At 44.1% G+C, this 12,441-nt stretch overlaps 1 protein-coding gene across 14 annotated transcripts in view; it reads right to left on the bottom strand.

The window, feature by feature from the left end:
- Window positions 1-12,441, bottom strand: part of PIGG (phosphatidylinositol glycan anchor biosynthesis class G) — a 132,119-nt gene that overhangs the window by 72,314 nt on the left and 47,364 nt on the right. For 10 of the 14 annotated variants that reach the window (XM_050944340.1, XM_050944343.1, XM_050944348.1 and 7 more), the window contains one exon: window positions 6,128-6,409. The exons of 1 other annotated variant lie outside the window; for it this stretch is intronic. In XM_050944340.1, coding sequence (XP_050800297.1) covers window positions 6,128-6,409 — 282 coding nt within the window. Of the gene's footprint in view, window positions 1-6,127; window positions 6,410-6,931; window positions 7,316-12,441 lie in introns of those variants that run through there. 3 more of the 14 variants (XM_050944349.1, XM_050944352.1, XM_050944350.1) reach the window with 3 other exon arrangements.

Here is a 12,441-nt window from a genome sequence, read left to right as displayed (position 1 = left end):
TTATAGCATCCAGCAGGAACCAGATGTTAACACTGCCTAGAGCATTATGGTCTCAGAAAATTCATGAACTTGATAATCAGCTCCTACATTCAAGCACAGGAAAAAAGCCACACTGAAGGATGTGTACTTCAGAGACTTTCTTCACAGATATGAACTAAAATACTTATATAAATAAAAGATCTGAACCCATTAACAGATGGTCTTGAATACATTTCAGAAGTATATATTTGTATTGTAAAGCATACATTGAGAAGAGGGATTTATTCAACCTAATAAGATGCATGTTCTAGGCTCTACACTGGCAACATCAAACTCTGAAACTGGAAAAGAACAGCCTTCCTTGAGATGTTATCTCAGTTCCTGCAGAATCCTGACATCAGATATTGCAGTGGTTCTCAAACTTACTTGATCACGCCTCACACTTCTGTGTGTCTGTAGTATCGATGCCCCTCACTCCTGCCACACAAGTACATATACCAATTAAAAAGTTTCACTAAATATTAAAAACAGTAAGGTCCTGCCACACCCTTACTTCTGTGGTGCTGGCAGCGGTGCTTCCCTCGGATATGGGCGCCCAGCCAGCCACTTCTGCTCTCCAGCCACTGTCATAAACAGGTAGTTAAGGGTTAATGTCTCTTTTACCTGTAAAGGGTTAACAAACAGGGAACCAAAAACACCTGACTAGAGGACCAATCAGGAAACAAGACACTTTCAAATCTGGGTGGAGGGAACCCTTTGTTTGTGTTTTTTGGGTTTTGCTTTTTTCTCTCTGGGTCCTGAAAGGGACTAGAAGTGCAACCAGGTTTCTTGCCAATCTCCCTGCTACAGTCTCTTATATATTCAGAACAGTGAGTATTAAGTAGGAAAGGCAGTTATAGTCTTTTGATTGTTTTCTGTATTTGCAAATGTGTAGTTTGCTGGAAGTATTTTAAATTGCATTTTGCTGGGGGGTGGGGGGGCTTCTCTCTAGTGTCTATATGCTGAAAGACCCTGTAACTTTTACTATCTAAATTACAGAGACAACTTTTACTTTTTTCTTTCTTTTTATTAAAAGTTTAGCTCTTTAAGACATGTTTGATTTTTTCCCCTTGTTGAGGCTCAAGGGAATTGAGTCTTTACTTAACAGGGAAGGAGAAGGGAGGGGAGAAGGGTGGAATCCCTTTGTTTTAGATTCACGGAGCTTGAATCTGACTCTCTCTCCAGGATAGCCCAGGGAGGGAACGCCTGGGAGGGGGAGAGAAAGGGGGAATCCCTTTGTTTAGATTCAAGGAGCTTGAATCTGTCTCTCTCTCCAGGATAACCCAGGGAGGGAACGCCTGGGAGGGGGGAGAGAAGGGGGGGGAAACCAACCTGATTTCTCTGTGTTGTGATTCAAGGAGTTTGAATCACAGTATCTTCCAAGGTAACCCAGGGAGGGGATGCCTGGGAGAGGCAACGGTGAGGGAAAGGGTTTACTTTCCTTGTGCTAAGATCCAGAGGGTCTGGGTCTTGGGGGTCCCCGGGCAAGGTTTTGGGAGGACCTGAGTGTACCAGGCACTGGAATTCCTGGTTGGTGGCAGCGTATCAGATCTAAGCAGGTAATTAAGCTTAGAGGAATTCATGCTGGTACCCCAATTTTTTGGACTCTGAGGTTCAGATTGGGGATAGAATACCATGATACAGCCACACAGCTCTGAAGGCAGAGTGGAGACAGGCAGCTGCTGGCCAGGTGCCCGGCTCAGCAGGCAGAGTGGAGACAGGCAGCTGTTGGCCAGGTGCCCAGCTCTGAAGGCAGTACAGCCCTCAGCAGCCAACACAGAAGAAAGAGTGGCATGGAATACAGAACTGTATGAACTCCTCCAAGAAATTTGCTCTTTATGCCCTAACCAACCCACAAAAAAATGTGTCATTTCACTGCGATTTAAGTAGACCCCTATTGATATGTGTGGAGCAATCAACTTTGCTAGTTATTCATTGCTGTGGATAAAATGGGGGCAGTAAGCTTTATTTTTCCCCAAAAAAGCTTCCCATGCCCCCCCCAGTATATACTCCGCGCCCTGCTCCCTAATGTGAGAACCTCTGTGATACTGTAATGCAAGGAAGAAAGGAAATGATTGTATAGTACTATTTGTAATTCATGTCTATTCGTGTATACCTCTAGCAATCCATCTTCATATATTTCAATTAAAATCATCTGTCTAAGCATCGGCAACTGGAGATGGGAATAAGCATGTGTAGACATACCTGAGCTGGCTTTAATCCAGAGTGAATATCAATAGTGTCCATGCTGCTGCAAGCCCACCCAGTCCCCTGGATACTATTACACAGGGAGCCAGTTTGTGTTGCCACAGCGTCACTGCTATTAATATCACGCTAGCTAAATTAAAGCCAGCTCAGGTACATGTACATATGCTTCAATCACACCTCCAAGTGCAGTGTAGACAAACCCTCAGCACCACTACACTTCCTTACAAAACATGATATACAAAAATTTCCCTTGGATTGACAGTCTCAAAAACCTCCCTATCCAACAGACACTGCTGCACCTCAATCTGCGAAATCCACTCCCCCATTTAACCCAGGCCCTTAGGAAACGCATGGGAAAACATGCAAGTCTTCCAGCATGACTTGAAAGTCAAACATCTGGAAACAGGTGAACAACTTCCATTTTAATGTTTATTTTTCAGTTTTTCATGGTATGACAACACTGCAGCAGGGAGCAAGCCTCCCAAAAGATGCAGACTCATGCAAGCAGGGATCCAGCTAGCACTCTAAAAACAGCAATGTGGACGTTGTGGCTCCAGCAGAAACTTTGTCTAGCCACCCAAGCTCAGACCCAGTGGGAGAGGAGAAGCGGGTGAGGTTTGAGAGCCCAAACTGCTGCCCAAGCCACAATGCTCACCTGGCTAGCATGAGAGCCTGTCTACCCGGGCTGGAAGGCTCACTTCCAGCTCAAGTGTTGACAAGTGGCAGCTGGTCAACCTTGGCACAAGTGGGGTATAGTAGAAACGCCTGGGGCTCCCCACACCATAACTCTCCCCTTAGCCCTAGCTCTCTGGGAGCTCTTCCCCCTAATTCTCACCCTGCTTGGCCCTGGTCCCTGAAGTCTCTGTCCTCTCTTTACCCTAATTCCTCCCTTCTCCCAAGACCCTGGTGCTTACTCACTGCCCTGCCTGCCCCACGAAAGTTCACCGTTAGCTGCAAGTCCTTAGGGCTCCCTCTGCCCTAGGCCGGGAGCAACAGGTTTACCAGCTCAGAAGGGGGCTCTTCTGAGCATTTGGCCCTTCTTCCTGATTCCTTAGCTCCTGGTCAACTTCTCCTCCAGCTTCTTCTCCCCCCGCATACTGCACGGTGAAGGACTGATAGGAGGCAAGCCACCAGGATTCTGAGTGTGGTCCGAGGCATTGGATTCACTGCCCAAACCACAGGCAGCAGTGACTATACAGCACTGTAAAGTGTTACACTCAAATTGCCCCCATTCAAAATCCCAGTGGCTTGCCTCCTGGGAGATGGAGGAGGACACCTGGAGGCTGTTATTAAATACAAATTGCTAACAGAATGTAGTTGCTGTGTTCTCAATTCATATTTAGTGACACACACATGTTTATGTGGGCTTTTACAGGAGGTGCGGTGCCCCAGCGTCCTCTACACATAAGCCACCACTGGTGTAGACACACTCCTTTAAAGTTATTAGCATCCTCTAAAAACCACCAAGGGAGGCTGGCATCATGGACCATTCAGAGATGGGAGTTGACATCTCAATAGTGAATGAGAAATGATAGGTAGGGCATGGAGTGACTGTGATGGACCCTGAAAGTGAAGACAAACAGCTTATGTTCGATGCTATAGAAAAGAGCAAGCGTGTGGAGGGATGACATGGACAAAGCAACAGGCTAGTAAAATGATATTTGAAGCAGCATTCTGAATGATATGAGCAGCACAAGATTTGTCACGGCCAGAGAAAGGGATGTTGCAGTAATCAAGACACAAGATGACAGAGCCTGGACAATAATTTTAGCTATATCTTATATTATGGTGAAAGAATCTGCAAGACTGAGATATGTCATGGGTATGAGGACCTACAGAAACGCCCAAGTTGAACACATCACCCAGGCTATGGCCTGAGTGAGAGGTAGGAATGGTGCTGTTGTCCGCAGCGATCAAGAAAAGAGGCGAGGGAAGATTAGGAGCAGACTAGCATGACCCGTGTATCCTGATTAAGTGTTAACAGATTTATCACAATGCTTTTGTGCAAGGAGTAAGGACTCCCACACGAAGCTTAACTCAATTTTCTGGTCTTCATGGATTTAACATCTTAACTGTATTGCCTAATTTCTTTGCTATGCATTTTAGGATATTTTCAAGAAAACATCTTCAGTCACACATAAAACTCAAGACAGCAAAAGAAGAATTTCTGCAGCCCTAAAGCTACATGAATTTGTGTTGTGCTTGTAAGTGAAGTGACTCATTGGCTCAAGAAACAAAAAGTTCCCTTTAACCTGACTTTGGGCAGATCAGTACAAATGCACATTTTTGAGTCTATGCCTAGGCTTGGCAGAATTTGATTTCTTTTAATAAATTCAATGGATGATACAGATGTTTCTTTCTAAGCATTTTTTTTAATTATCTATTTAAGTTTTCACAGTTGTGGAAAATTGGGGGGGTGGAGGAGACACAATGATTTAATGATGCTGAGATTGAAAAAGTTAAACCTATCTAAACGAGCCACTGCTCCAGCTCCACTAATGCCAGCATTACAACACATTTTACATACATTAAGGTAGGACTCGAATTTAACGTTCTCAAGCAGCATTTTTTTTTTTTTTTTTTACTTTGCCTATTGTAAATTTTGATCATCACTGGAAATTGTGTGTCTGCACACCAACATTTACCAACACGAATCTAATCACTCCAAGAACCTTCCGGCAAACCGCCCACAGGGATGGGAGAGGCATTCTTTCCTTGAGTAATGGAACGCTTAATGCAATGCTATATAAAGGAACATGGCTCTCTGCTTATCCTCAGCCCTTTCCACCTGTTGGAATGTGGGGATCTTCACTGACAATTCATATGAACTCAGGTTACAGATAAGCAACTTTCTCCAAGTACTAACCATTTTTTTTTGGCTTGTTGCTATTTATAAAACTGGAGGGGGGACAACTATGAAAAAATGTGGAAAACTGTAGAAAGAAAAAGAGTATCCAGCACTGCTCACCATGACTAAATGTTTCCATCTCAGCAGAGAATATTAAGGCACTATGAAATGTTAGCAGTGTCAAGGTCAGACTACTTTTAGTTAAAGCAACATTAATCTAAGAAATACATCTCCTTATTTCATAGTAAATAGAATAAAAGCTAAAAGTCAAAGCCTAAGTAAGAAAATTCAGAGATGACTGAAGTGTGTATAGGCCATTTTGAGATCAACATTCCTTTTCAAGAGTAGACTATACAATCGGGGGTCTTGCTCAGCAGATCTGTCTGTTCGTTGATTAGTTCATTACTTTAGCAAGTATTTTCTATTTGGCACCAGAAAGTTAAGCTAGCCAGCTATCAGACCAGAAAACCAATGATTCTTTTTACAATCAAGAAACTATACAGCTTCTGTATTAAATATTAATTGATTTTGCATTATCATCACCTGCTGAGGAGGGGCAGTCAGTTTCATATAGCTGATGTGGTTTTAAAACCTCTGAATTTGTTTTATGAAACTAAAAAGCTAACAATGCCTGTTTTCTTACTCAAAATGTGTTCATGTTCCAGGATCTGGAAAATACAACCAGTTATCTTCCGTGTCAGTATTCCAGCATCACGCAAACTGCTTTAGTTATATATGCAAGTGTCATAGCGTAAGAGGTATGTAACTAGTACACTGCATAAATTGTTTCTGATCTAGTAAATCAAATGCAAAATTACACTCATCAGAACATTTCTTAAAGTAATGTGAAAATGAACATTTTTTATGATCTTCATTATAGTAATCAGTATGATGCCACAGTGACTATATCACATTTCGATGTCACTCTCTTAAAGTGGGTTCAAATTATACTATACCTTTAGCATACACCAGGAACTTCAGATAAGACTTTGCTCAAGGATACATCATAAACAGCAAAAGGATTCAACTATATTTCTTAAGGAGTGGTCTCACCTTAGCTGGAAGTTTGGGATTCTCAAGCATCTTTCCAAAGGCGGATAAAATTACACACATAAGTGCAGAAATCAGCATCATCACTCCAACTGCCATTAACCATGATATACTGCAGAAATAGCACAAGCTTTCCGCTGATGTGCATACAATTACATGAACTGCACACAGCATCAGGCACATCAAGTAAAACAGCAGAGAAAACAGCGGAGGGGAGAGTGGCACTTCAAATTCAGCCCTGCTGCTCAGTGCTTTCGGCATGCTGAGCAAAAGCAGAAGCAGAACCTAGAAAAGACAGCAAAAATATTGGGACAGTCACTAGATAGATTCAAAACTACAGTTGGAGTATGCAGCAAACATTCAAAGGAAAACAGTGTTGATGTTTTCCATACTGCATTACTAGTAAATATATTTTGCACCAAGGTTGTGTGTGATGGAAGGTACATGCCAAACTGGGCAGCTTTATGTCAATTGTAACTGAAGAATACACTTATATTTTAGTGTTTTTAAAGTGATACACAAAAACTGTTGCACAGAAATCCTGCAAGCCCTCAATATACAAAACTCCCACTGATTTCAATGGCATCCCTGCACAGGGAGGGCTTGCAGAATATACCTATCTCCTAGAACTGGAAAGGACTTTGAAAAGTCATTGAGTCCAGCACCTCTGCCTTCACTAGGCAGGACCAAGTACTGATTTTTGCTCCAGCTCCCTAAGTGGCCCCCTCAAGGATTAAACTCACAACCCTGGGTTTAGCAGGCCAATGCTCAAACCACTGAGCTATCCCTCCCCCCATGATTACTCACCTCATGCAAAAACTGCAGTTTTTTGAGATGTGTCCTCCTATGGGAGCGCCGCTCCAGGTGCACGTGCGTCCCCTCTGTAGGGTTGCCAACTTTCTAATTCAAGAAAACCAAACACCCTTGCCCCGCTCACTGCCCCACCCCTTCCAAAGACCTGCCCTTGCCCCCTCTCTTCTGAGGCCCCACTTCCCTGCTCACTCCATCCTCTCTCCCTCTGTCACCTGCTCTCCCCTACCCTCTCTCATGTTCATTTTCATTGCAAGGCCCAAACAGGCATATTATTGTTTTGACAGATGTATTATGCTAAGTTCACTTTTTATTTTTTTACAGGACACTAGAGCTGGCAGCAAAATGGTCAAAGAGGGTTTTTTTTGGTTTTTTGTTTTGTTTTGTTTTTTTTTTACAAAAATTAAATTTCACAAAGGTTTTCATGATTCCCATTTTTTGTAACCAGCTCCATGTTTTTTGTTCACTAAAGTTATTGTAATTTTATGTGTGGAATTAGAACCACAGATTATCACAGCTGCAATGAGTCCATTAAAGGCCCACTCCTGAAGCCCAAATACAAATCCATAGAACAAAACCACAGCAATGCACCTGTCCAGACACCTGTATAAATAAATCTGTAGAAATGGACTCCCACACCTACATGCAGATACATACGTGTATCCATGTGTACACATCTAGCATGCACTAACACAGATACTTCCACATTATTTAATATTACAATTATTGTTTAGTGCCTAGAGACCCCAACTAAGATCAGGGCTCCGGTGATGCGTGCTGGACGTAAACATAAAAAGAGAGAGCCTGCAACAAAGAGTTTATAATGTAGCTCGACAAAGGTGGGGAGAAATGCATGATATATTGGCTCTTCTGAAATTACTGGTCAACAACATTCACTTTAAGAAATAATACATTTCTTCTACAGTTCCCTTCTCTATTAAAAATTTGTTATGAAATTAATACACACATTTTATTTCATCAATTTTTTTTGTGTGCAAGCCAGCAAAAAGAATAAAAGTCAAAGAATTAAGCTGCAAATGTTATTCACCCCGGTATACACACATGCAGCAATACACACACCTCCCTACACAAAGACACACAGTCTCTTACATTCTTACAATGCATGCACACACTTGCCTACACTGAGATGGGTTTTCATACACTTTTCCAGAGACTGCCTAAAATCACCCAACTGGGAACGGAGGAGGGTGAGCTGGAGTGGAAAAGATGGGGAGGGGCGTGTGGAGGAGAGAGGCTGGGGAGGGAAAGAGGCCAAGGACAACAGCAGGGTGGGGGTGAGAGGGGGCAGTGAAGGAGAGAGGAGGAGTTGTAGAGGGGTATGTGAGGTGGATGGGGATGCAGAAGGCTACAGGGGCATGAGGATGTGGGGGGCACAGAGGTGTACAGGGACATAATGGGAGTGCAACAGTGTTTGGAGGTGAATGGAGTGCAGGGCTGTGGGGGCAATGGACATGGGGTGGCGGCTCTGGGAGGTGAAGAGGATGGGTGGGAGAGTGCTGTAAGGGGTACAGAGCTGGGATGGGTAGGTGTGGGGGGCAGAACAAGATGGGATGCGGGAGGGACGCAGTGAGGGGTATAGGGGTGCGGGGGGTTGGGGCAGGGAGATGGGGGTGCAGAAGGATTGGAGCGGGGAAGCCGTGCACATGTACTAATCAGCCTCATGCCCCAGGTCATTGTTACATAGCGCTGCACGGGTGAACCTACCCTCAGTTCCTTCTCTACTGTGGAGCTGTAGAATAGAGAACACCAAAGCAGAGGGGAAGATGGGCCCTCAGTGGAGCACCATAGGACACAGTTCTCGAAGAACGACAGTTACTGCACATGGTGAGTAACCATTTCTTCTCTTTTGAAGAGAGTCTTCATGGGTGCTCCATTCCAGGTGACTACCAAGCACTTTCCCTTTCTGGAGGAGGGGGCTTTAGAGTCAAGTCCAATATGGAAGAACGTACACCTGAGCTGAACATAGTATCAGCAGCAGAGTCATGAGTTATTGCATAGTGGTCACCAAACGTATGTACAGAAGACCAAGCAGCTGCTTTATATATTTTAATAATGGGCTCGTTTTTGAAAAATACCATAGAGTTGAAAAGGGACCTTGTAGCATGGGTTCATATGTCTGAAGATGCTTAAATATGATGAGATTTGTAGCAAGAATTAATGCAGTCGGATATCCACTTGGACAGTCTGATTAGAGATTACAGACCTTTTTGATCTATTTGTGAGCAAGACAAACAATATGGTCTTTAGCCCTATCCTGGTAGAAAGCCAAGGCTCCCCTGACATCAAGAGTATGCACCAGTGCTTCGTTTATCTAGGTGAGGTTTAGGGTGGAAGACTGGCAAGTGAATGGGTTGGTTAATATGGAACTCAGAGAAGACTATGTAAAAATTTGGGGTATGGTCGCAAAGTGACCTTGTCCTTAAAAAGTACTGTGAAAGGGCGGCATGCCATGAATACCGCTATTTCCCCAATCTGTTGCACTGATGATATGGCTAAGAGGAATGCCATTTTCACTGATGAATGGATGAGTGAGCAGGTAGCGATGGGTTCAAATGGTGGTCTTGTAAGACATTTAAGAAGCAGATTGAGGTCCCAAACCAGAGTTGGAGACTTGACTGTTGGAAAAAGATTTCCTAGCTCCCTGAGGAACCTCACTGCTGTTGGGGGTGCAAAAATGGAATAACCCTCTATTGGAGAATAGAAAACCATCTTGGCTGCCAGGTGGACTCTAACGGAGCTCAGCAATAGCCCAGACCTTGTTAGTGTTAGGATACAGTCCTGTATACCTGGCAGCAATGACGTCGTCAGTGGAATATGTCTGAGATTACACCAACAGACAAAACTTGCCCATTTTTGAGAGTATGTGTTGTGAGTAGACTGCTTCCTCCAGTGTAATAGTACACAATCTTCTCTGAGCAAATTGTCTCTAATCTTGTGATCAACCAACCATGCTTTGAGACAAAGCACTACTAGGTTGGGGTGAAGGATCTTCCTGCCTGCCTGGGAGGGGACATGAGAAACAGCCTGGAGAGTGACCAGTAAGCGAACAGTCAGCTGTATCAGGTAAGGAAATCAAGTTTGTTTTGTCCAGCTCTGCACTATTACGATGACTCTAGCTTTGCCCTTTTTTATTTTGAGTAGAACTTTGGGTATTAGAGGAGAGCCAGTGGGAACGTGTACAGAAGATCCAAAGACTAATGAAAGTGAGAAGCATCCCCCCCCAAGGATCAGTGGCCCAGCCCACCTCTGGAGCAAAACTGGGCCCAGTTTTTCTCCAGATAAACTTGTTTATCTCCATTGCAAACAAGTCTCTCGTGGAAAGTGGGTCATGCCCCATTGCCAGAATATGTGGTGTAATGTGCTAGAATCTATTTCCCACTCATCACTTTGGAAGAAGTGCCTGCTAAGTGTATCCGCAGTCACATTCTGAACCTCTGGAAGATATGCTGCTGTGATGATAACCTGATTGTGTATGCCCCAATTCCAAAGATTGACAGCCTCAGTGCAGAGGGAGGGGAGCTTGCTCCTCCTCCTTGCCAGTTGACATAAAACTTGCATGACATGTTGTCCATCGTGATCCTTATGTGTTTGCCCCTGATTCATGGTAGAAACTGGAGACAGGGAGATGATATGACCACTCAGTTCCAGGAGGTTGACGTGTTGCATGGTCTCTTGTAATAACCATTTTCCCTGGGCTGTGAGAGTATCCAGATGTGCTCCTCACCTTCACAGGGAGGCATCTGTCATTATGATGACCACTGGGGAAAGATGTGCAAATGGGACTCCTGCACAAATGTGATAGTATTTCCACCAACTGAAGGATTCCTTTAGTTAGGTGGGTATGGAAGGTATAGCATATTTAAACTGTGTCTGTTTGGTGAATAGACAGTCCTGAGCCACCCTTGAGTAGCTCTGGAGTCTTGTGTGGTCTATGCTAAAGGTACCAGCTGTCACATACCCCAACAACTGAAGATAGTTCTTGACCAGGGCGCTGAGCTGGATAGCATGGGTTACATTGGAAAGGCCCACAAACCTATGCAGTGGAAGGGAGGTTCTTGCAGTGTTACTGAACTTGAGAGGCGCTCCTATGACTTCTAAATTTTGACCTTCTAAGAGGTCAAAGTGGATTTTTGAATTTTCAGTTGTAGGCCCAATTTGAGGAAGAGGTCTACAGCTTTGGAATTTGCTCATGAAGTTAGCTCCAGGGAGCGACCTTTCAGCAGTCAATCATCTAGGTAAGGGAACGCTAAAAAAAAATACCTTTCCTGCAGAGCTGTGCTGCTACTACTGACATGACCTTTGAAAAGACCCTCAGGGCAGGTAACAGGACGAAAGGGAGCACCTTGTACTGAAAGTGGTCCGAGCCAACAGCAAAATGTAGGAATCATTTATAAAATGGGTGGGTTGCAATATGGAAATATGCATTCTGAAGGTCAAGAGCCGAGAATAAATCCCCTTGATCTAATGATGGAATTATCGCGGCAATGTCTACATTTTTAAATTTTTGTACCTTCATATAGAAGTGTTGAATAGCCTCAAATCTAGGATAGGTCTTCAACCACCACTCATTTTTGGTACCAGGAAGTACCTTGAATAAAATCCCTTTTCTCTGTGCTGCATGGGAACTGATTCTATAGTACCCAGACATAGGAGATAGTTATTTCTTGGCAAAGCAAACTCTCATGAGAGAGGTCCCCGAAGAGCAACAGGGAAAGTGAGTTGGTCTGCGGAAGAGTAGTAAAATAGATGGTGTACCCTATGGAGATGATCTCCAAAACCCATTTTTCTGTGGTGACTGACTCCCAAGCCCACCTGAAAGGGTAAAGGCAGTTGCCAATGCGATGAAAGCAGGTGAACTGGTGCAGCTCATAAGGATGAGGAGGCTAATTCAGACCCTCAATTAGCCCATCAAAATTGCTGATTGGAGGTGATAGGCCGAAGACTGAGAGGTGGATGGTTTCCATCTCTGGAATTTCTGCCTCTTCTGATGGGGTTCATACAACCTCTGGGAGGTCAGGAATTGGGCAGGACAGAATCTGAACTGTCTGGGACTTCCTACACTTTCTCTTGTAGGCAGGTGTATAGATCCCAAGAGAATGCAAAGTAACCCTGGAGTCCATGCCAACCTCCTCAAGAGAGATCTGCAAGGAGTCAGCAATTCCCTTAACCAGATCATGAAACTGTTTAAAGTCATCCACCATGGATGGAAGGAGGAGGCGTAAGTGCTTCATCAGGAGACGAAGGGGAGAAGTTGACCAAAAGATAGACCTCTTCATGGGCTCTAGCTTCCTGCTTCTCAAAGGTTTCCTCTCGAGGATCAGGTCTTCTAGAGGGGGCATCTGATGAAGGTTGCCTATCTCTGCAACAGGTGGTGCTTGAAGTTGAAAAACTGCTGGCATGGGCTGTCCAAGGGTCCAACTAAGGCCAAGAAGATAGTGCAAAAGGCACATGAGACTCTAGCAGATATCTTGTGTGAGTGGTGATTG

This window comes from Gopherus flavomarginatus, chromosome 3 (genome assembly GCF_025201925.1).
Source record: "Gopherus flavomarginatus isolate rGopFla2 chromosome 3, rGopFla2.mat.asm, whole genome shotgun sequence".
Taxonomy (NCBI): Eukaryota; Metazoa; Chordata; order Testudines; family Testudinidae; genus Gopherus; species Gopherus flavomarginatus.
The sequence above is the reverse complement of the archived record's forward strand: the minus strand, read 5'-3'. Positions and strand labels throughout refer to the sequence as shown.